This window comes from Amborella trichopoda, chromosome 6 (genome assembly GCF_054954075.1).
Source record: "Amborella trichopoda isolate Santa Cruz 75 chromosome 6, AtrichopodaSantaCruz75HAP2 v2.0, whole genome shotgun sequence".
Classification (NCBI taxonomy): Eukaryota; Viridiplantae; Streptophyta; class Magnoliopsida; order Amborellales; family Amborellaceae; genus Amborella; species Amborella trichopoda.
Window position 1 is genome coordinate 25,218,845 of NC_142341.1, and position 25,028 is coordinate 25,243,872.

Here is a 25,028-nt window from a genome sequence, read left to right on the forward strand (position 1 = left end):
ATGTAAAAATGTTCCTGAGGCTACCAAAGAGGAAATCATACAATATTTGAGTTCAAAGAAGCACAAAGAAAAAGGTAGAGCAGTCAAGACTCCTAGGACCTTATCTGCACAGACTAGTAAGAGGAAGGTAGAAGAAGAGGAGGAAGAGGCAGATTCAGAAGAAACAGAGGAGTACGAGCGTTATATTGAAGATGGAGATGACTCTAATGATGATGGCCTCGACTCTTATGCATATGATGAGGCTTGCCCTATTGATATTCCCTCTGATGATGATGATGACAACGATTGAGGACTCTTACCTCTTGGTACTGAGTGTTGAGTCTGTTAACTATTGTGTTGAGTCATGAGTGTTGGCTTTTGTTAGACTGTATATTTTCTACATTTTTGTATACTTCTGTTTTAACAATATGTATTATCAAAATTCTCTTCTCGACATCTATTTTTCAAAAGAGAGGCCTGATGCCCTTCTTCCAACCATGGGCGGCCAGACTGCTCTCAATCTTGCTGTAAACTTGGCGGAAAGTGGTGTGTTGGATCGATTGGGGGTCGAGCTGATTGGGGCTAAGCTTGATGCCATTAAAAAGGCAGAGGACAGAGACTTGTTTAAGAAAGCGATGGCAAGCGATGGCAAACATTGGGCTAAAGACCCCACCCTCTAGTATTGGAACCACCTTAGAGGAGTGCTTAGACATTGACAACTTTATCGGTGAATTCCCTCTTATTATAAGGTCTGCATTCACCCTCGGTGGAATAGGGGGTGGGATTGCTTATAATCGTGAGGAGTTTGAAGCAATATGTAAGTCAGGTCTTGCTGCTAGCTTGACTTCTCAGGTTCTGGTCGAGAAATCTTTGTTGGGATGTAAGGAATATGAGCTCGAAGTAATGAGGGATTTAGCTGATAATGTGGTGATTATTTGTTCAATCGAGAACATTGATCCAATGGGTGTGCACACTGGGGACTCAATCACAGTTGCCCCTGCTCAAAACTTTGACTGATAAGGAGTATCAGAGACTTAGGGATTACTCGATTGTGATAATTAGGGAGATTGGGGTGGAATGTGGAGGATCAAATGTTCAATTTGTTGTGAATCCAAAAGATGGGGAGGTCATGGTGATTGAGATGACCCCAAGGTGTCTAGGTCTACGGCTCTAGCATCGAAGGCCACTAGTTTTCCTATGGCAAAGATGGCTGCTAAGTTGTCAGTTCGGTACACATTGTATCAAATACCAAATGACATTACTAAGAAAACTCTTGCTAGTTTCGAGCCATCCATAGACTATGTGGTGACTAAGGTAACTTCTCATTATAGTTCTATTGCTTTGTCTTTGCATTTCTTGACTAGTTGTTACCAGATCTTTGATATGCCTTAAGTGGTCTATGTCGCAATTGATTGTGTAATTTTTATTGCCATTTGGTTTTGTCCTCTTTGAAGTTATCTTCAATTGAAATGTTTCTGAAAAGTTTTTGATAGAAAATTTAACTGCAATGGATTGCTGACGTTTATAATGGTATCATGAACAATTTTTGGTGTTTGAGTGCAACTTTTGATGTTTTGGGTATTCATTAGTGTAATATAATGTTGCCCTTTACTCGTGCATGTTACAAGTGCAAGTGTCATGAAGAAATATCATAGCATTGTAAATGACAAATATCAGGGCATACTTTACATGCATATGCTCTGATTTTGTTTCTGTTTACACTGATATTTTCTGATGCTAAGTATGCTCTTTTTTGGCGTAATTTTCTATGGATTCCAATACTTGAAATATGAAACCTTTCCTATAATGCAGCAGTCAGGTTATCTGTGCATGAAACTTTATGTGTGATGTGGTAGTTCGTTTGCTGTGACATATCCATATGGCAATATGGTTTCTCTTGACAGATACTATGTCCTTTTGTTCCTAGTGGTATTAGAACTTTTCTCTTTCTATTGTGGGAAAGGGAAGGTGCGTGTTTTGAAATGGCCAAGTTTTATGTCTAAACAAAGCTAACTCTGATAATGATCAAATCATCCTTATAGAAGATTACCAAAAAAAAAGAAATTCCAAGAAAAAAAGAAAAAGGATGCCTATCCCAAAAAAGATAAAAGACAGAAAAGACAATATCCTTGTAGAAAGAAACGGAGATATGATGATTACTTGTGCCTCAATATGATCAAGTCTTTTTTTTCTTTTTTTCTGTGTCTCTATTATTTATTTCCTCTTCCACGCTGTTTATGTAGAATATTGCTGATGTTTCATATATTACTTTTGTAATCTTATTTTGTCTTTTGTGTGACCAAAATTTTGGGGACAACTTTGACTTGATTCTTTCTTGAATTCCAATATATGCAACTGAAGAATTTCCCATTGATACAATTGTTTACTTGACATGGATAATAACATATTTTGCAATATAGTAGCTTATTTATGTGGTGTCATGTTTACTATAGTAGTACTTAATTTCTTTTGTCCAAAATAATTAAGGTTTTCTTATTCTTGGTAATGGTCTAGGTATTCGGCACTGTTGATTTCTTCTTTCTTTTTCTTTTTATCTTTTCTTTTTTTTGATTGTTGGGGATTTGATGCTGTGGATGATGCTTTTTCTATGATGAACATTTAGTTATCTTTCTTTAAGAAAGATTAAAAGTTTCCTTTCACGTGTAGTGTAGGTGGCGGTGTATATGCCATACTGATTACACGTTGGCTAACTGTCCAGAAGGATAAAATTTTATTTGGCTTTACTAATGAGATTCCTCGTCGCATTTACCGTTTCTTTCTCATGCTTCTGGTTTTGTTTTGTCTGGATCTTGAATCGTTTTTTTTTTTTTTTGTTTTGGAAAATGGTTATCTCTGTCTGGATCATTTGTTTTGTTTTACTTTTCTATTTTGTCGTTCTTTTTACACAGCAATGTTAATATTCTTCTCACTGTTTGATTGGCAAACATGTTATCAAGTAGTAGATGTCCTTGCATGCATTGATATATAATTATCTGTTTATAGATACACACTCCCTTATATATTTTTATATGTAACATGCATGTGTATGTACGTACACACATACACCTTTCACACACTCACACACTTGTTTTTTTTTTTTTATCTAGCCGAAGCACCCTCTTTTCCCTTATTTTGTAGTTGAAACAGTGTTTCAAAAAGCGCTAGGCGGGTCCTAGGCGGCTTGGGGTTCCAAGCCGCCCAACACCTAGGCGGACGCCCAGAACCTGGACAGCCCAGTTGAATCCAAATAAGGATTCTGCAGTGCAGTTATGTCAATATCAGTTATATGTATCGCAGCATATAATTCAAGTTTTACTACACATTAGTATTTAGCAACACTCCATAAGCATAACTATAATCCATAAGTCGATTTATACTCCATATACAATTAAAACTTAAAATTAACAACCAATCAAATTATCAAACCATCATCAAATAGTATCACACCAGTGCTGCAGTAAACCACCATGAGGAAGAAAACAAAATTGAATTATGAAACTATGAAAGTAATACTTGAAGATTGAAAAGAATCTTTAATAGTTCAATACACAATACTTCAATCAAAGTTCAAACTTCAAAGTTTAATAATTATTCAACAATCAACATTGATCATTCATTCATCATCGAAAAATCTTAAGTCAACTGCATTGGCATCATATTCATCGGAGTCGTCACCCTCCTCGACATATTGGCCGTCCCCGTCCTCCTCCATCTCTTCTGAATCAGCATCTTCTTCCTCCTCTTCCTCCATCCATGTTCTATGTTCAGAAAATCTAGTGGCCCTAGGAGGGTCAGATGATGTCCCTGAAGCATCCATGACCATGTCCCATGTCAATCCTTCATGCCCCTCGACCTCATTATCATCAACTAACCACTTCATACCATGGTCCATAATTTTTTATCTGATGGGGTCTCTCTTATCTCTCTTAGCACACCTGTCCTTCAAGAATTGATTGTACTTGACCTACTAAGTCATTGAGCCTCTTTGATTCAAACCTGTTCTTTTTCTTTGTATGAATTTAACAAAATCAAATGAAATTAATTAAAATCTAATATCTATGGTTCATGTATTATTTATAAAATTACACAAATTACCCTTATGGCCTTACCCCTTCAAAAGTACTCCAATTGCGCTCACAACCGGATGAAGAAGTGGTAAGGTTTAAGATCCAAATGGCCAACTTTTGTAAATTTGGAGAACTACACCCATGTTGGCTCCACCAATGGGCTGCAAAGATATAGAAAAAAATCATAAATAAATAATAGAATTACTTGATTATTTGAACTTGATGAAGATGAACTTAAGAATATTATTAATGCATGCATTAATTTTGGTCATTTGCCTCATCACCATTGGACTCCCAAAAGACTTTAATGAGCACTTGTAATTTATCAACTCATCAACGTATATAATATCCTGCATATCAAGATCAGGGACTAGCACATCTACACACTTATTAAATCCATTCATAATTGTGTCATTTGTTTGTATATCCTTGCCAATATAAAAAAAAACTGGCTTCAAATAATAACCGGCTGCATGCAATGGCTGATGTAGCTGCCTATCGCACTTCTCATCAATAATCTCTCAAACAGGCTTGCAGCAGGTTTCTTCATCATTGAAATTTTGGGCCATCTCTCTTTTGCATTTCTCCATAACATCATATATGTAGCCCAAAGAAGGCTTGTCACTATCAACCATGCAAAGGACTTTGACAAGAGAAAAAAATACCTTAAGAGCGCCCTTCACCCCTCTCCAAAAAGCCTTAGAAAGCATAATATCTCTCATCTTCTTCCCAACCTGATCCTTAGACAATTTGCATTCTCTCCACTCATCTGAGATAAACATTTGCCTCAACTGCACTATCCTCGAATGTATGCTATCTACGCATGAGTACCAGGTCACAAATATCGTGAACCCAGGCCTCACAATCTCTTTCTTCTTTGTAAAGGTACGCATCATGCTGAGCGTGAGATGGTGACTATAAATGAAATTTGTAACTAACTTGGCCTTCTTCACTGCACCTAATATCTCGGTTAAACTGCCAAAAGCAGCATGAGGTCTATACAATGTGTTGCATATGGTGTCCAAAAGGTTCTAGCATAAGTTATGCGCAACAAATTAGATGCAGCAACATTAGGAGCAGCATTGTCTGTGACAACCTGTACAACAAGATGCCCCCCAACCTCCTTGATTCCCTTCTCTGTCACTTGAAATACGTAATGGGTATCATGGATATGATCAGATGCATCAATAGACCTCAAAAAGACAGTCTCAGCAGGACAATTTACAAGAAAATTCATTTGACTTCTTCTGTTCCTATCACTTCAAGCATCAGTCATAATAGAAACCTCATACTGAGCCCATGCATCCTTATTAAGTTCTACAGCTTCCTTCGTGGCACTCACTGCCTCTTTTAAAAAATACTCTGAAAGCTCATATGGGGTTGGGGGTTTCATCCCAGGGCCAAATTGGCCAACTGCCTCTATCGCAGCATAGAAGCTGCTTAAGCGAGCGGTATTGAAAGGAATGCCCGTATCATAAAACCATGTAGCAAGATAATCTATCTCTCTCTTCCTTCTTGATTTTATTTTCAATGATGGTTTGTTTGTTTGTTTTCTCTCCTGCAAACTCAGGGTCAGGCTTAGGTAAAAAACTATCCATAGGGCCTCTAACCCAAGGCTTTTTAATCTCAGAACCAGAAGCAATTACAACTCCCTTCCCCTTTCCCTTAATAATGGCTTGCTCAACCTCTTGACATCCCTCCCCTTCCTCATCACTATCATCATCATCAAAATTGACCCGAACCCCAGACCTAATCTCTGCTATAAAGGCAAATCTCTCATCTTTTTTCATTTTCACCATGTTCAAAAAATTGTTTATTTCCTCTTTAACAGCATCAAGAGTCTTTTTACATGGGGCAACATCCCCCTTGATACCGGCAAGATGTTTCTTGAACTGGTTTATCCCCTTTTTGTATCTTTTTCACAAAACTTGCATCTTATGCAATTTTTATCTTTAGGATCTGGGTTATAGTCATATTTCCAACCGGGATCACCACTCCTATTAGATCCCGAAGAAGACATCTCAAAAATAATGTAAATTACTAAAGCAATAAAAAAAAATCACTTACTATGAGTTTGATTGCTCAATCTTCAAACTTCCACCTCAAAGATGCTTCTAAATACTCAAAATCTTCTAAAAAAACCCCTAATAACTTTGCAAAACATCAAAAAGTAAATCTAATATCAATGGGTGATGTTTTGATCAATTTTTGTTAACTTTGAAAAACCCTTCGATCCTAAATAATTCACCAAAAACTAGATTTTTGGGGGCTCTCTCTCTCTAAAATTGACTCCAACAAGTTTTAGGGTTCAAATGAATCTAAAACCCTAATTTTTTGACTTAAAAACAAAAAAAAAAGATCAAAATTGCCCCTACCGAAATCAATATCCACCCCTGGGCGGGGCACAGGCCTTGGGCCCCCGCCTAGGTGCGTTCCATACCGCCTAGGCAGCCGTCCAAGGATCGACCGCCCAGATTGGCTGCAATGGCTTGGGCGATGCGCTCAGGCCTTTCGGACCGCCTAGGCACTGGGCGGTCCGCTTTTTGAATCATTGCTTGTAGATGCCTAGTCAACTCAGCCAAAACCAAAACAAAGAGATGGGCTTGGCACTGGGTTTCCTCCATTGATACCCATGTGAGAGTTTACACCATGTGTATTGATCGTGGTAAAAGAGTGCTCTGAATCATTGATATTTGACATATCAGCCACTATCAGCCAAAACACGCCCAAAAAACCCTCCCTGATTACCACAAACAACCAAATAAAAATATCACTGATTGTCAGAAACAACCAAAAAGAAAAACTCATTGATTGCCACTAAAAGCTACTCGATTTCACTCCACCCAAAGATCTGAGACCATCCCATATAAGAGATCTCAATAGAATATGAGTCTTGCAACTCATGACAGAGGTAAGACATATTAAAAGGGTCCAACAACTACTTTTGACACACAAATAATACCAACCAGTTTAAGAATTTTCTGTTCAACATCACATACTCAACCCAAATAGGGAATATCCATAAAAATTAGGGTTTGACGCACCACACAAAATCATATCTAAGTCTTCAATTTGGATAGGGAGTATCCATTAAAACTAGGGTTTCACGCACCATTTTAATTTTTCAGATCTGTGGTCCATGAAAATTAGGGTGACGCACTGCTTCAACTTTTTAGATCTGTGTTTTGTTCGAACTACACAAACCAAATCTTGGGTTTCAGCCACCATCAATTTACAAATCTGTTTTTTCGAATCACACGTCACAAGGAAAATTCACCTAAAAAAGAATATGTGGTACTAAGGTATTTTTTGTCCATACCTCGGATTTTTACAAATCCAAGGGATATTTTGTCCATACCTGATTTTTACAAATTTAAAATACAGCAATCTAGTAGATTGGAAATAAAAAAGTGTAAGGAAGATCAAGATCTAGGAAGAGAGAGAAAGTTGGAGAGAGAGATGAGATAGATAGAGAGAGTCACGTGAGAAAGAGGGGAAGAAGAGAGTTACGGTGATGTCTATTGGGCACCCACCCCCCACTTATATGCATTTTATTACCAGTGAAAATCTGAAGTTACAAAAATATCCCTTAAGCGAAATAACAAAAATGTCCAGCGAAATAACAAAAATGTCCTCAGGGATTTAAATAGAAGAGACAGAGATAAAAACTTAATTATTTACAACAGTTGGAAGCATAGGCAGAGGTGGAGCAGGAGCCAAAGCTACAGATCATCCATTACCAGAAGCTTTGTAGTATGGAAGTGCCCAAATAATAAATATATATAAAAAATTACAACAACAAAAAAAAATCCATAAAAAAATCACAGAACACAAATATAAAATTTATATTCTGGTTCACATCAATAAATTCAAAAAACAACTCACAAAAAGATCTTTCAAATTTTGAACCCCCAACAATGAAACACATTTGGCACTTTTCATTGGCATGCCTTTTTTAGCCACATGGAAGAAGGGTCCACTAATGATTAAATATGCCTCTACAAATTTTAATCATTTTGATTCAAAATTAGTGAACTGTTGCCACATGGGATGAAGGAACAATAATACTTACATTGATATGACCAACTCCTTTACACAACTTTCCAAGGTTTTTAATATTTAACAGTGAATGTAATGAACTACATTTTACCCATGAACAATCTTTCCCTGCCAAATATGACACATATATTCAAGAATATTTTTTTGTACAAGAATAGAATAGTAATTTCATCATTTGTTAACAGTTATCAAAAAAAAAAAAAATCATACACAATTGTGGGTTGGACAAAAGCCACTCAATCCCAGTATGTGCTAGCCAATAGGAAGTAATTGCTTTTCTAAGAAGTGGTTGTTATGTATCTCCCCCAGGATAGAAAGTTGCGGGACCTCAAGACCACAGATCGGTTCAGCTGGTGATTGGTTTGGTAGGCCAGTCCAGTTTTTAAAACGCTGACCATAGCCATGAAACTTTATATCCTATTCTTAATATTGCTCAGACATTTTTTATGTTAACTATCTAGTGGAACATTAAACAATGAGCTACATCTAAAACATTATGAGAATAATAATACATATACAAGTGTATCGACCTTAGATATGATTTACTGAAAATATCAATAATATGGTATCTACATTATTAAGATAAAAACTATGAGATTAGATGAGACTGACTAGTCTAAATATCTAATACAATTGCGATCAAACTTCGGAGACGAGCCCATTCACACCAAAATTGAAATAACAAAATCATGTGCAATGTAAGTTGAAGTGATACAGTCTCTAACAGGCTAATGCTCAAACAAACATGCAATCGTGTTATCCATTATAAATGTTATCTGACCTGAGAAGAAAATGTGTGCCTTGAAAGTCTTGCACTTCTGGAATCTGTTGAACAGCTGGTGGGGTTCCAAACAATGATTCCGCCCCACGTCTACATTAGGTTTAAAAAACTAATCATAAAAGCGATATCCAAAAAGACAACATCGTTATTCAAAGAACTCCTAGAAGAATTACTCACAGGTGACATAAATCCATTAGTTGAGGAAATGGTTCCATCTGGAAGTTGTAACACTAAGGGGCACTCATCTGCAGATGGTACATACCTACAGATAAAAAAACATAATTCAAAGAACAGTGATTGTTGTAAAGGGAAGATTCAGAATCAAAGTTCAGCCACTCAAATCAATAGAATGTATGGACCACAAGTTCATTAATTCCACAATGCTAATTACAAATCATAACTTTGTAATTTCAAGACATCAATCAGAACGGTTTTGTTGTCCATTTGTCATCCGGAAGGCTTGACAATAAAGAGAAACAAATATCTAACCCAATCAACTTCGAAGTTTACCTTGCATCACAAAATGAACAGAATAAGGCATATGGACCAAGTACTATCACTTTCCAAAATATGCCACTGGTTCTTAAAGACTTAAACAGGTAAAGACAGAGACCAATTTCATAATGTAGGTTATCATTCTTCTACCTGCATCCCACACAAGACGGAAGAAAAAAATTGTCAACTTGGCAGAGATATCTATAAACTATTGAATGCCGTTTGCGTATACGTGAGTGGCCATCATCTTCACCCTCGATCCTCTGGCTCCTAACATGCTTCCAAAAAGAATGTTGGAGGATGTTTTCTTTATATTGACAGCCTTTTCTTTAAACACAACAATATGCACAAGAGTGACTTCTTATTTATTTTTAATTGTTATTTTAGTATTAGCTTATCAACAAATCAAATTTTATACAATTGAAACAAAGGAGAGCACGAAGGTGAACAAATGCAAAAACTTCATACCATCTCAAGTTTGAACAAGAATTTTTCCACGGTACTAGTTGTACTCACATAGAATTAGAATTGGGAGGGCATGTCCAACCAAAGTTTTATGTGATCACCACATATTAATGAAGCTGAAGGGTCAGTTCTATAGGACAGCTATGAGACCAGCATTGCTTTATGGGGCGGAGTGTGAGGCACTCAAGAAACAACATACCCATAGAATGAGTGTAGCTGAGGTGAGGATGTTGAAATGGATGAGTGGCAAGACAAAAAGGGACAGAATTCGAAATGAATTCATTTGGGAGAATTTAGGTATGGCACCAATAGGAGATAAGATGAAACAAAGTAGACTTAGGTGAACTGGCCATGTGCAGCGCAGACCCAGTACAACACCAGTTAGGAGGTGCGAGTTAGTTCAAGTAGAAGGCTCAAAAAAGGCAACGGGTTGGCCTAAAAGGACATGGTTGGAAGTAGTGAGAAGAGATATGGAAACTTATAGCCTCACTGAGGATATGGCCCTTAGAGCAGAACGGCGGACCATGATTTGTATAGCCGACCCCAATTAGTTAGAAAAAGGCTATGATGATGATGATAACCAGTTGTATTAGCATCCCTAACTAAATGTGCGATATCGAGTTAGAAATGAGAGGAAAATTATAGCCTCCAAATCCTATTTACATTACATGGTGATTAATAAGAATTGGACAAGATTATGCTTATAAGAGTATTTGATATGAGAACTCCAAGACTAAATAACCACTAAAATGGGGATCCATGCACTTAGCTTGGTTTTTGGGCATTGAGGGCTGTAGCGAGTTCATTCATATTTTAACCATTGTGTTATCCAGAAACTTAAAAAACTCTAAGAACTAAAAATGACATTCAAACACATTAATCACTCAAAACCCCCAATCAAGCTGGAGCATAGATCCCCCCATATTGCCCACCTTCAAAATTACCTCAAGAAAGCTACTGTGTCCGCAGCTAATATATCATGCACCTTTTCATATCATGCACCTTGTCAAGGGCCATCATCATATTGGCAGGTTTTCTAGCTTCGATATCTAGTTTTCTAGCTTCACATAGAGTACTGCCTTTTTCCCATAAATAATGATCGACAAGCACATAAACTGCTTGAATGGAAGTTATGGATCCTCTTTTAGTAGAAGTAATGCTTTCTTGCAAACTCATTGTTGTACTAATGGTAGGTTGACATACTCTTGATGGAAGGCATTCGGCCTAATTTCTTCGACGAAGTGAGACATACGAAAGCTACAAGAAGATGGTATCAATAAGGATATCAACAAAGTTACGCCTTCTGAGACTGGCAATTCGATACTCCCTTTCTCTTAGGAGTCTTGATAAGTGTAGCCCATTTTGATTTGATTCAATTTTATGTTTGGATCAAAATTGTTTCGTTCATCTGGTGGTTCTACACGCTATGTCCCTTATTGATAATTTCACTGAATTTGTTAAATTGTTTGCTTCAAAACACAAATCTAAGTACTTTCAGTTTGTCATAGTTTTCATCACATAGTAGAATTCCTTTCAACAAAGAAATTAAATTTCTTAGATCAAATTTATGGGGAGAGTACTCCGGGGATTTTTTCATGAGACTTTTGCTGTATGTGAATGTTACTACCTATTATTTGAGTTAAGAGATATGTCACAGGTCGACATGAAAATTATATTTCTCAATAGAACTTTATACAGAGAAATGTACATGAAGCATTCCCCTGTGGATCGATCAACAATTTCATGTCTAATTCGTAAACTTAAGTAGGTCTTGTACAGTCTTAAACGGGCTTCATGGGAGAGGTTTTAGAAGATAATGAGAACTGTTCCTAGTATATAGGTTTCAAAAATGGTCACGATCACTCTGTTATCTATCAGGTGCATGCATGCCCTACATTTGTGGAGCTACAGCAAATAACTCCATCACTGACTAGACCAGGACCATGAATCATTTTGACCTCCACAACAACCACTTTTTTCACCTCCACCACCTGGTGCTATCAAATCCAGCAAATTCCAGCATATCCAACAATGACATGTGTCAAAATTTACAAATGTTTGCCAGACATGTTTAGAATTCGTCACCTAGCTTGTCTTGAACTTTGCTGCCGGACATATAGGACACAATATGTTGACCATTAACACATGTTCAAAGTTTTGGATGTGCATATCTTTTTTTTTCTTTTTTTTTTGAAATATCAGATACTTGTGTCTGAAATTTGGACATGCATCCTAATTTGGAATTGTTTCTCTAAGTTTTCATTAAATTATTGAACACATATTTATATAAAAAAATATAATCCCATTTATAGACATTAATATTTTGTGTATGGCATGGTATTTTTCACGGAACCATGTCAGACACGTGTCCATGTCAGATGAAAACACTCATGTCCATGTCATTTTAATGTAAGTTAAATGCAGTTAAATGCAACAACCAAATGCCGTACCTCAGCCTCGATAGGGTCCATCTACAAGTGCATCCCAGTGGAACTAGTGGTAGAGGCCAACCATTTGAGAATATCTATTTGATGTTCATTCCACCATGGTTATAGAGGGCTATTGTGCTCGTGGAAAGGCTAGGAAAGGAGGCTAGGACACAGAGAACTGATGGTTTTCTTTGTTCTTTTCCCTCTAGTCTCTATTTCTCTAGCCCACTTTTTGATACTTTATTTTACTTCATGGGTTTTGGTCTATGTGTAACTTTAGGGTACAACTCAATGGATCCTTTAAATTATTGCTAACTAATCAAAAGAAAAAGAAGAATTTATGAACAGAGTGCATGGTAAATTACAATCACATTTATCATGAATGCATATATATCAACCACATAAACAAAGAGAGAAATAGCTAAGCAAGGTATAAAGAATGTACACCACAAAATGCAGAATCTTTGACTGTCCAGCTGCCCCGACAGATGTATCCAAATACCATTCATTTGAATTTACCTGAAGAATTGATCATGGAAAAATATCACAAATTTTGATTGTAATTAGTTTAAGTTCCAAAAATACATCAAAGCCAATTTCTGTAAATTACAGAGGACATCTAAATAAATACAAGGTAAGAACAATCATTAGTAAATTTCAAGGTTGTGAGAGAGAAATTTGGGCAAAAGAGAGACCACCCACCAAACACATGACATTAAGTTCATTCATGCTGAACATTTAAGTCAAATCAACATTTTTTGAGCCAAAAACTGAATTCTCGAAGACTGAAAATGATGACGTAGAAAATGCAAGTATTCGGAGAATCACATGAAAGCCACAAAATTAAGCTTAAATGAAATGCCCCCAAGACAGGTCACATAACTGATTATGGGAGTATAGAAAAAATTTGAAACCAAAAAAACATGAATAAGTGCAAGCAGGTCACATTGTTTAACATCTTAAGGTATAGAGTGCATAAAGAAGCACATATATGCATTTGTATGAGTTTCTGAAGACCTTATGGGGTAAGCGCCAAAGGAATTTATCTGAGAAAAGCCCATGTGAAAACTTACACAGAAAAAGAGAGCAAACAAGAAAATGGCTATAATAAAAAGCCAACAGGTCATGCTGAGACTCACTCAAGTTGACTCAACTAGGTTCTAGGGTTAGGTTTAACCCTTTGACAGGTTATCATCCCAACTTGGACAGAGTCAAACGAGTCTTGCCCTGGTTATATACACCATTTCAAAATGAGTATGGAATTTAATTTAAAAACATATATTACGTCATATTTTCCCTTCCCTTTTTTTCTTACATTCCTCCCTTCCCCATTTATTTGTCATCTTTTTTCATTTGTAAATCAACCCCCCAGCCCTCCTTGCCAACTTTCTCACACAAGTAATAGCTTTCTCACAAATGATATCAGCAAATTTTATGACAGAAGCAGTGAATCTGCCATTGTACAGGAAACGGTTCCTATAGTAGATTCAGATCAACGTCCATTGTTCCATTCATATGAATCCCTGGACAGTGCCAAGCAAGGAATCCACACTGGGGTAAAGACATCAAGTTGAGGAAGATAGGGGAACATTTCAATCATTTTTAGTAGGACCAGTTGTATCTAGAAATCCACACAGCAGGTACAATTATATTCAGAAATATTTGTGTCTGTTGAAGTAGGGTAGCCTATTAATATGTCTTGCATTATGCACTACATCTCACCTATACAATTCTGCTCATTAAATAATTGATTATTCTACTACAAATTTCTACTTTTACCCAACCTACTAAGGTGTCTTGTACTAATCAGAAGACCAAGAAATATTGATGGGATTAAAAATTGCAATATATGTATGGGTGCCATAATCATAATGCTAAATTAGGTAAAGATCCAATTAGTTAAGCAACTAGTTCAGCAATTATATTTTTCTGTTTTTAAATCACATACAAGTCAGTGTCTCATGTTGGGCAACGGCATGCAGAGGAGTGCAGGGGTAGTGTTGTAAATCAAGATTCGTAAAGGAGTGTTTGATGTTGTATATAATATTTGTAAGGGGTATACTGTATTATAGTTTACACCTTACTTGTAACACACACACATGCACAGACCTGCACACACCCACAAGATGAAATGATTAGGTCACTCCACTCATCATCAGGAGGGTCTAATGATTTGCAGCACCATTGTAAGGGGTATTAATGTAATATGCTCTCTCTCTCTCTCTCTCTCTCTCTCTCTCTCTCTGCGAACATCATTTCTTATACGGATATGGGCTTCATGCTGAATGGAAACTTTAGTCACATTATCACATTACTGGACCTTTGATGTGGTCCAAGATTCCCACAGCACATTGTCCTAAATTTCCAACATCAGAGTTGGAATCCAATCTGAACAAACAGTTGGCAGCACTATCTCCACCGTTTACACATAACTAACATGTGATACTGGAATTCTTTGCAGGCTGAGTTGATGACAATGCAACGGGAGAAAGTAAAATACCTCATCCTCCAAGGTCATTACTTTGACCATAAACAGTTGGCAGCACTATCTCCACCGTTTACACATAACTAACATGTGATGCTGGAATTCTTTGCAGGCTGAGTTGATGACAATGCAACGGGAGAAAGTAAAATACCTCATCCTCCAAGGTTATTACTTTGACCATATCCTCTACCTCCTCTAAAGTTTCTTCCTCTCCCACGACCACGAAAAGGGGAGAACGTGACTTTCGAAACATCATGTGAATCTCGAGATCCATCTCAGTGCAACAAACATTGCCTCGTATTGCAGCAAGAGAGGGTGTAGTCCTTTCAAGGATATCATTTGTGGCTGAAAAGACAATGAGGCAATAAACAAATGGTACTCAGGGCATAGGCGAGCAAGAGTTTGTTGTACCTTGTCTTTCTCAAATACGGACTGTTCAATAGCTGCAAGTTGATCAAGATGATTGTCATTTTGTTCAAACACTCCATGATAGGGGACAATATTTTCCAGGTTTTGGACCATTTTGGCTTCTTAGACATTGCTTTTGAAACTTGAAAATAAGTCTTAGCTAGAGGATTCTACAATTCTATTGTGGTACAGCCATCTGTAATCCCAAGTAGCACTTCTTGAGAACACATGGGTGTAATATACACAAACAGTTCTTGATCTTGCTACATCCAACACCATATGCAGGATTTTGAATTGAAATCATCTTGCAAACCCCATTATTGTCTTTCCCTTCATTTTGGATATATTTTATCAGCATTGGATTAAGTCCGTCCAAACAAATCATAAGATCAAGACTAAGAATAGAACGCAAGATTTGACGCTTCCATGTATCTAAATTCGTTGAGGTTAGTTTTCTAAAAACAACTTAGGGAAGAAATAAAGAATTGAAGGAAAAGCCATCACATGGGGACGGATTTCCTGAAAGTTTTTTATTTTGATTTTCAACTTCTTCGCCCCTCCCTCCCCCACCCCAAAAAAAAAAAAACAAAAAGCAAAAAAAAGAGTCTCTCCCTCTCTCTCTATGGAGTAATTGATTTGAAAGATTTCCTTTTTCAAGATCGATTTTGGAGAGCTGTTTGACTTTTTTTTCGTAATAAAGAAAAATCGAGAAAATAGGGGAAAAAAGACAAAGGATAAAAGGATTTGGAAGGGAGAATTTAAGGCAGAGGACCAAAGTAGACTAAGAAGGGGAACAAAATCAGAAAATTAAGAGGTAGAGTGACTTGTTTATCGAAAAGATCAAAGGAATATTAAGATATGAGAGGAAGGGGAGAAGGGATGGAATTAGTTTTGAGAAGGTGAAAAGGGATGGGATTACGGTTTGTGGGACAGGATAGAAGGAAGATTAAGAGAAGGAAGTGGAGAAAAATAATCAGATTTGACAAGGAGCAGATATGAAATTAGGGTTAACTGAACAAATCTCTCTTGCTTTGCAATTCTTTCAAATTTGAAGATTAGACAGAAAATGAGATGCATGAATTAACGACTCAGGGGCAGCAGATCATGTTTCTAGTGATGTTGGTAAGCTTTCGAATTTAATTCCATATTACGGGAAAGTTACAGGGAGAGAGAAGTATTCACCCCCATCTCACATGTATGAAATACATCAGTGTCTCCTTGCAAACCTTTAGTTCTTTCCAACACTTTTCTTGCTCGCATATAAAGAAAAATATCATTCTCGTGTTACAATTAGTTGATGATTCAAATTCCAAGGTGAAAGATGGACAATGTGATCTAGCCAAGTGTGTAAAGTTAAAAAAATTTCTTGTCTTTTTTTTTATTCATACCGGCTAGAACATTTACTGGTGTCCAAAAGTACAACTTTATTCATAAAATATACAGCCTAATACAATCTAGGATCTTCTATTGCATACCATTACAATTCTATATAACCATACAAAAATACAATGCATGAAGAATCAAGAAACATGGAACAATTAAAATACCAAGTACCATGCCTTAGATTCCCCCCAAGAGCTTCGTACACCCCATACCGGGTCTCTTCCACCAAGGCACACAGGATCTTGGTCCTAATATTGTCTCATAAATCAGAAATCCTAGGCAAAACCTTTTAAGAGCACGACATGGGATGAAAGCAATCTCATGGCCAAAGACAATAACACAAGTAGCATCTAGTCTAGGGGTGCCACCCTCTAGTGGCTTGGGCATGCCCCTTAGGGTTTACTCTAAGCTCAAAGCAACTGAAAACCCTAAGTAAAAGAGAGAAATAAGAGAGAGAGAGATGGGCATACCTGCCAATAGGGGAGAGAGAGAGATGCCAATCCAATTTCACAAGTGTAGAGAATGCACCCTCATAGAGAATATTTATAGATAGGAGGCTAGAGTTTTGAGGCATAAAGTTTTGCTATCATTATGAGACTTAATCTTGACCGTACATCTTGAAGACCTATGGGGTGAAGAGATTTTAGCTCTTCATTTCTTAAATCAGCCATCATGATTAAAGGAATGAGCTAGAACTATTATCCCTCAGTTTCCATAACTCCATTCCCATCAAATATTTGTGTAGAGAAAATACTATATATTTACAAATCTAATTTCAATCAATCTCTACACCTTGCTATTTTAAATCAATCAACCTTATTCCATAAAACCTTCCTTTTATTTTCAAAACAAGTTTATGGCTTCCATAACAAGCCACACACTAAAAAGAAAGAATGGAATATGCGAGGTGTCCCACAAATAGTGAGCTATGTGGGCCCCATGCCGCCACCTAATGGGCTCAAATGTGGTAGGCTCAAAGCCCAAATGGGCCCCCTCACCCCAAAAAGGATTTTAGATAAATAACAAAAATTTTAGAAAACCAAAAAATATTTTTGTTTGAATTAAATAAATCTAGAAAATTAATTTTTCCTTATTTAAAAATCTTTTTTTACTATAATAAAATATGCAAGGAGATCAAAAAATTTAATTTAATTAATTAAAATATAATCAAAACATAAGTAAACATATTTAAGAAAATTTGATGGGAATTAGGTCTAAAGAGTTAGGAATATCATAAATATACAGACAACTCCATCCCTTCTAGAAGCCGCATCTCACTATAATTTTCTTAAACTGAACCAACAATTCCAGTGACTCACACCCCTTCGCAGGGGTTCATGCTTAGACTATCAAAATTAGCCAATAAATGATAGAGACACAATCCTAGCCAATAGATTACAAGTTCCTCCCTAAGGAAAAGTACAGACCCCATTCTATTCTAGTACAATACCTTATGGGTCCTTCCAACACACTCCAGTGTTGCAGTGAGACATCCCTGACACTTGTACATGACACACACCCTGCCCCAGCTTCCCAGATGACTATCTAGTGTATATGTCATGCGATGATAATGATGAAGATTGGGCCCTTGTCCTCTTCGATCAACCACCACAGAGAGATCACACCCAGTCCCTTGGCCAACCACCCTGAGCGCAACTCTGACCTCATCAAAGGATGACCCTACATCGAAACCTTTATCGACTGTGCACAAATGCCCAGGGCTATGCGTTTTTAGACATCAATATGCGTCATAGCCTATAAAAAACTCAGGTGAGTCACGGCATTTTTGATGCCTCACAGTCCACCTTGGACCACACTCCCACTGGATCTATCACATCACTATAGTCATAGTTTTACATGCTCTCAAAAGGCCTATAAATGGCCACATCAATGTATCAAACAGCGCTATGCGAGCGCGCAAAACCTAGGCGGCCGCCCAATTGAAAACAAAGAAAAAATCCCAACGTACCATATTCCAAGTTGAAAAAAAAAAAAAAAGCGGTAGAAGTCAAGAAGAGAATTTTGATAATCTATATCGTTAAAACAGTAAACTGTAAAACCATACAAGTGTAGGATATAAAACTCAACACTCAACACAATAGAAATATACAGAAATTTAGAAAATATACAGTCTAACAAAAGTCAACACTCATGACTCAACACAACAGTCAACAAACTCAACACTCAACACTCAGCAGTCAGCACTAAGATGCAAGAGTCTTCAGTCATCATCATCATCAGAAGGAATATCAATAGGGCAAGTCTCATCATATGCATCAGAGTCGAGGCCATCATAATCAGAGTCATCTCCCTCTTCAATATAACGCTCGTCCTCCACTGCTTCTTCTGAATCTGCCTCTTCCTCCTCATCTTCTTCTACATGGGGCAACATCCCCCGTAATACCGGTAAGGTATTTTTTAAACCAGTAAATGCCCCCATTAGTATCTTTTCCACATTAATTATATGTAATACGATTTTTATCACTTGGATTAGGGTTAAAACCATACTTCCAACCCAAACCCAGATCACCACTCCGACTAGAAACTAGAGAAGATACTTCCATAGAATAAGGCTTATTTTCATCTTGTTTTTATTCTTCAAAATGCAGAAGATGCCTAATCTCATCTCGAACTGCTTCAAGAACCTTTGTACAAGAAGCAACATTACCTCTAACACCAACAAGGTGTTTTTTGAATCGGCTAATGCCCCCATTGGTATCTTTTTCACAAAATTACATCTTATACAATTTTTATCATTTGGTTTTGGGTTGTACCCATACTTCCAACTCGGATCACTTTTTCTAAGAGTAGCAGAAATAGATCTATGACAAGGATTTTGTTCTTGTTTTTGCTTTCCATAACTTAAAAATTGTTCAATCTCCTCCTTGATAGCTTCAAGAACATTTTTACAAGGGGCAACATCCCCCTTAATACCGGCAAGATGTTTCTTAAACCGGTTTATGCCTCCTTTTGTATCTTTTATACAAAAATTGTATCTAACGCAACTTTGTCATTTGGATTTGGTCTGTATCCATATTTCCAACTTGAATCTCCACTCCGACTAACTCCAGAAGAAGATATCTAAAAATAAAATAAGCAATCTAAAAAATGCACTTGCTTTGGTTGCTTGAACTCCAAACTTTGAGAAACACTTCGATGATTAGATCCAATGAAATGTAGTTTTTTGGAGGTTTTTGTTACTCTAAAAGGGGTTCTAGTGGTTTTAGGGTTAAAATGAACCTAAAATCCATCATTCTTAACTTTTATATCATTGAAATAAATGAAAAAACAAAAACAAAAAAAACACTTCCGCCTTTAGGAGGGGCGCAGGCCCTGGGCGGCCGCCCAGGGAAGACTGCCCAATTTGATCGCTTAGGCCTGGGCGATGTGCCCAAGCCTTCTAGACTGCCTAGGCGCTGGGCGGTCTGTTTTTTTGAACTATGGGCCACATAACCCCAACATCTCCCACTTGGCCTTTGAAGACCTTACAAACTCTCCCTCACACACTCTCATCCCGATTACAACTCTCTCTGAAGCATATCTCACATGCTCTTTCTTATGCCCATTATGTTACACATAGCTCAGCAAACTCCTTTGCCATCCATCCTTTTATTAAGGATTCACTAATGTAGCCTTTGTGGGAGACATAAAGCCTCTTTCTCTGGTGCTCAGATCTCGTCCCATTCATTACAGTAGTCTGTTTTAACATTCTTTGTCTTCTCATATAACCGTGACCTTTTATCAATGTGAATCATAGACTTGTTGTCATAGAAAATCTTCACACACCTTCGCATGGGGTCATATTTTAACTGCTCAAGGAAGTTCTTCAATCATGCTACACCTTTTGCAGCTAGACAACTAGACCATATATCCAAATCTCATGGTGGACAACATCATAGTATGTTGTTCCAGTTGCTCCACCAAGCATAAACAGGTACTCCCACTGAAATGTTAAGTCATCTGGATCCCTTTGGCAGTTCATAATGGAACACCTTTATATTTAAGTATCCGAGCATCCAAAAATAACTATGTAACTACAGACCCACTCAAAATCAGAAACGTGTACATCAGGTACTCTCTCAATGCCCCTCATAGTCACACCATGAGCTTGTTCAGCAAGCTATATGTCCAAATATCCCTTGCCTGGGTTTGCAATATGCAAAGTTCTCCAAGCCACTAAGGTTCAACCACAATTATCTCTTGTTTGTAATTCCATACAAACCAAGTCCATCTTATCCACCTACATATACCAAGGGAATGTGACAAGATCGGCACCCCAAGACATTCCATATGTATCTAGGTCTTACGTAGGCGAGGATTCCAATTGGTATTATCTAAGATTTATGGGAACTTTAATACTTGCGCAAAATAAGTGGCACTTCTCCCATTTTCATAAAAATAATTTCAAGACTCAATGTTTTTCCTTTTTATCAAAACACTTGACTTGGTATATATTCACATGCAATAATTGAAAAATACCACAGCAATTTGGTATGATTTTCACAAAACTTGATGGACCTACAAGACTTCTCAAAACATACCCATTAACCTCGGTTTTTCACACAAATGGTCCGATTCAATTTTTGCAACACTACTTAGTCTTTGAAAATCATTTTACTGCATTCACCTTTAATGTTTTTACCAAGTCATGTTATAGCCACAAAAGGAGTCATAAAATCCATCTATGATTTTATCCAAAACAAAAGCACGATTAAAAGATAGTTATCAAAACCCGACAAATTTCCAAAATACACATTTTCTTGGCGATTTGGACAGCTCTTCACATGCAACACACCATATCACAAGACATTACCGGGAGGACGAACACCAAAACAAGGTTCTATCGGAACATGCAAATCGGTACAACACTCTCTTTGTGCTACATATTCGAATGAGCCATACCCATCTCTCGTGTTTGATACTTTTGCCATAGACCTTGATCACAACCCAAAACATCTCCATATGTTTTACTACCTTAAGTAGTTCACACAAGTACAAGAAGGCACATATGCATAAGGGCATCTCTTTCAAACTTGTTAGCACCTATCAACTAATGTCATTGCTCTCCATACATATACACAAAACCAGCCAAGATAAAATCAAAAGAAGAATAAAGGTCATGTTAGACTCAAAAAGGCTATAAGTTATTGAATGTTATTTCCCTATATGACCTAACTAAGTAATGTGGGATAGAATTTGCTTGCTGACGAAGTTTTATGGTCTTGGAAGAGCACACAACTTATGGAGAATCACTTGGTCATTATTTACATATTGTCAGAGACGCTTCCAATTCTTGGGCCCTTAGATTCTCCCTTACTCATACAATAAGGAAATACTCTTCTCCATGCCATCAACCAGAAACAAGGTAACAACTTTGATTTTTCCACTGATCTTGGGGTATCTAGGCTACCACCAAGTCTCTTTACAGATCCCTTCATTGCCCAAAATGAAGAGGAAACAAGATGCCTTTTACATGTATTGTGTTTATTTTTTTTTGCAGTTTTCAAACTGAGCACCCTTCACATAGGGTGTCATATCTCCTTAATATTGCATGACCTCTCTCTGAAGTTTTACTGTCATAAATCATACTCATGGCACACTATAAAACTTAGAATGACCCTAAAAAGCCTTCCGATCAAGGGAGTACAAAAACGTGACTTAACATGTCACATCTTTCAATTTACTGCAGAATAGAAGATGAGCATCCATTGATGAAAATACGATATCTCTCAACTTAGAGAATTTCTCTCTCCAACTTTTGAAGTATAAAAATTTAGACTCAAAAATACAAAATCATACTTAGTACCAGCCCCAAATCACACCATTCAGTTATTCTATGAACTGGTGACATTCACATCACAATACAGTTCATATAACAGAAAATCAGGATGAACATCCCTCAATTAAAAAAATATTCTCTCTCAATCCACAAAGAGTTTTTCCCTCAAACTTTTTCTGTTGAAAAGTAGACTCAAAACCACAATTTAACATCATCGTGTGAATCCCAAATAATAGTCTTTAGCAGGGAAATAAATGACATTTACGTCACAAAACAGGTCATACTGCAAATTCCAGCATGATCACAAAAAAGGTCATACTGCAAAATTCCAGGATGAACACTCTCCAGTAAAATAATCTTTTTTCATAATTTCGATGGAGTTTTTCTCTCATGTTTTTTTTTTGGTTAAAAATAGACTAAAAAAGGCAATATAAAAACTTGGGGTGGGCCAAAAAACATTCTAGTAAGAAGGGATATAAAGTCATGACATTCACATCACAAAAACTGTCTTCATTGCAAAAAAATAAGTTCGAGCACCTTTCAATAAAATAACCATGTCTCTCAATCCACAGGGGGGTTCTCGATCAAATGTTTTTTGTTTTAAACTCAAAATGGGTGAATAGCAGTCAAATACCTTCCAAAAATAAAAATATTTAGTTGCTGGAAAAAATTGTGCTTCTGAGAATAAAATCTCCATGATTTTCCAAACTAAAATCTTCATTTAGGATATTTAAAGGATGAGGCTAGGCGTCTCTAGGGGCGCGTAGGATGTGGCTTTACAAGGTGGAGGAGCCAATGATAGGACTAGTGGGTTCTCCTTTTTCATAATTTACACTGCATGACAGATTAGGGAGCTCCCTTATGGCCTTCTCTTTTACCTTTCTCTATGGTTCAGCATCATTTCTCCTCATCTTGCTTATATTAGATGTGAGGTCACCATATATCCAAAGCTTGTAGAACATCACTGAAATTGCGTTGGCTTAGCATTTGCGCTCAATGTTCCTAGAATCCACCACGCAGTATGATTTGTCATCGGAATTGAAGGGACTGTTGATTTCCAGTTGCAGGCTAGGGGTGGAGTAAAGAGATCATCCCTCAGGCATGGAGTGGACATGGGGGAGTGGGCTAAACAGAGAGCTTGGGGTCATCTCCATGGTGACGTCTAAGGATTGGAAATGGGGCATGTCTGAGGGAGGGCCAAGGAATCAAGGGGGTACCATCAACGAAGAATACAGGAGAATTAGGGCCAGGTGGTTGCCAGACAGGAGCAGGAAGCACAAGGGAGAAAAGGCTGCTTTGAGAGGGGATCCAAGACGAAAGTATTCCCTCCCTAAAGGGTGGTGACATTGGGTGCCCTTTTCAACTCCTCCAAGAAGGAACACCAAACATTATGGGGCAAGGGTCTGGTATATGTAGCATCGAGTGACGTGAGGGCTATAGAGTAGAACGTGGCATCTGGCAGTATTGAGTAGAGAAATTCCAAGAAGTATGGGGAGACAACTAGGGGGAGGGGTGAAGAAGAATTATAAACAATAGAAAGTGAAAGAGGCCCTTCATCCTCCCATAGGATACTTTGCACACAGAGCAACAAGGTCTAACTAAAGAAGAAACAAGAAATGAAACAAAGATGATAACCTTCACTTAGCACCACGTTTTGACCAGCGGCGACCTTGCTCTCTGCCCCATTTTTTGACTGGTTAAGAGCATGTCCCTACAACCTTTCTCTCCCCTGCCCTCTTCTTCTCCTCTCCCTTGCCTCCACCACGTCTCTCTCATCGCTTCTATTTTCTTCTCCCTTCGCTCCATCGCCTCTCTCTTCTATTTTTCTTCTCCTTTCTTTTCCTTTATTTCTTTTTTGTTTTCTTTTTTATAGATCACCCAAAATGTAGGCTGCCTGTGGGAACATTTTGTGTTACCCTATGAAGTAATATATGGTTGCCTTTTCTCCCAAAAATAAATAAATAAATAAAATAACTACAATATTGATAAAACATATAACTTCTCTTGCTATTCCTATTTGTATCAAAAATTTGGTTATTGATCTCAGAAATCTACACGATAATTTATGTTCCATAATATTTGATTATCCATGATTGTGAGTCTATGACATTATATGCTCTAAATGATATTCTATTTTCTCAGCTACTTGTATGCTGCAGATAATTTTTTTATAATACCTTATACAGATAGAAATTTCGCAAATTCCATTAGTTAATGTAAGGATGTTCAATGGAAAATTAATTGAATTTAAGTCAAACATAGCTCCAATTCCCGTGCAAAATTTCTAAAAAATATTTACTAGGTCCGTATTCATATTTTCCATAAATTTCTAGGATCTTTTTGGATTGTTCTTGTAACTTCTTAAGAACTTGGATGAGATTTCCAAGTTTGTCTCAAGCCAACTCGACACACCTCACTGGATCCCAAGCCAAGTCCAAATCAAGAAACTTTGGCTCAAAAAGGAGCCCAGGATGGGCTTGTTTCAAAGTAGTCTTTTCAAAGGGACATTATGAACAAAGTTTGTGACTCTTCTGGGCCTGAGCCCTGAGTAATATACAAGGGCTTGGAACTATTGGTTTCATCACGCTAACCTCCCAACTTGATCTCAGCCATTGGAAAGGAAGGCACACTAAATGTCACATGGCTTAGGAAGGATTGCTTAGAATATCTAGGGATGTGGTTGATGTTCATAAATGTA

At 37.3% G+C, this 25,028-nt stretch overlaps 1 protein-coding gene across 11 annotated transcripts in view; it reads right to left on the minus strand.

The window, feature by feature from the left end:
• Positions 1-25,028, minus strand: part of LOC18440113 (GPI transamidase component PIG-S-like protein) — a 68,444-nt gene that overhangs the window by 24,943 nt on the left and 18,473 nt on the right. For 4 of the 11 annotated variants that reach the window (XR_002281932.2, XR_002281931.2, XM_020670876.2 and 1 more), the window contains exons 5-7: positions 12,721-12,794; positions 9,064-9,148; positions 8,887-8,976 (exon numbers count right to left, since the gene is read on the minus strand). Coding sequence is in view for 7 of the 11 variants with exons in the window: in XM_020670876.2 (XP_020526535.1) it covers positions 8,887-8,976; positions 9,064-9,148; positions 12,721-12,794 (249 nt within the window). In the remaining 4 variants the exon portion in view is untranslated. Of the gene's footprint in view, positions 1-3,492; positions 4,208-8,886; positions 8,977-9,063; positions 9,149-9,222; positions 9,532-12,720; positions 12,795-25,028 lie in introns of those variants that run through there. The other 7 variants (XR_016057916.1, XM_088869946.1, XM_088869945.1 and 4 more) reach the window with 5 other exon arrangements.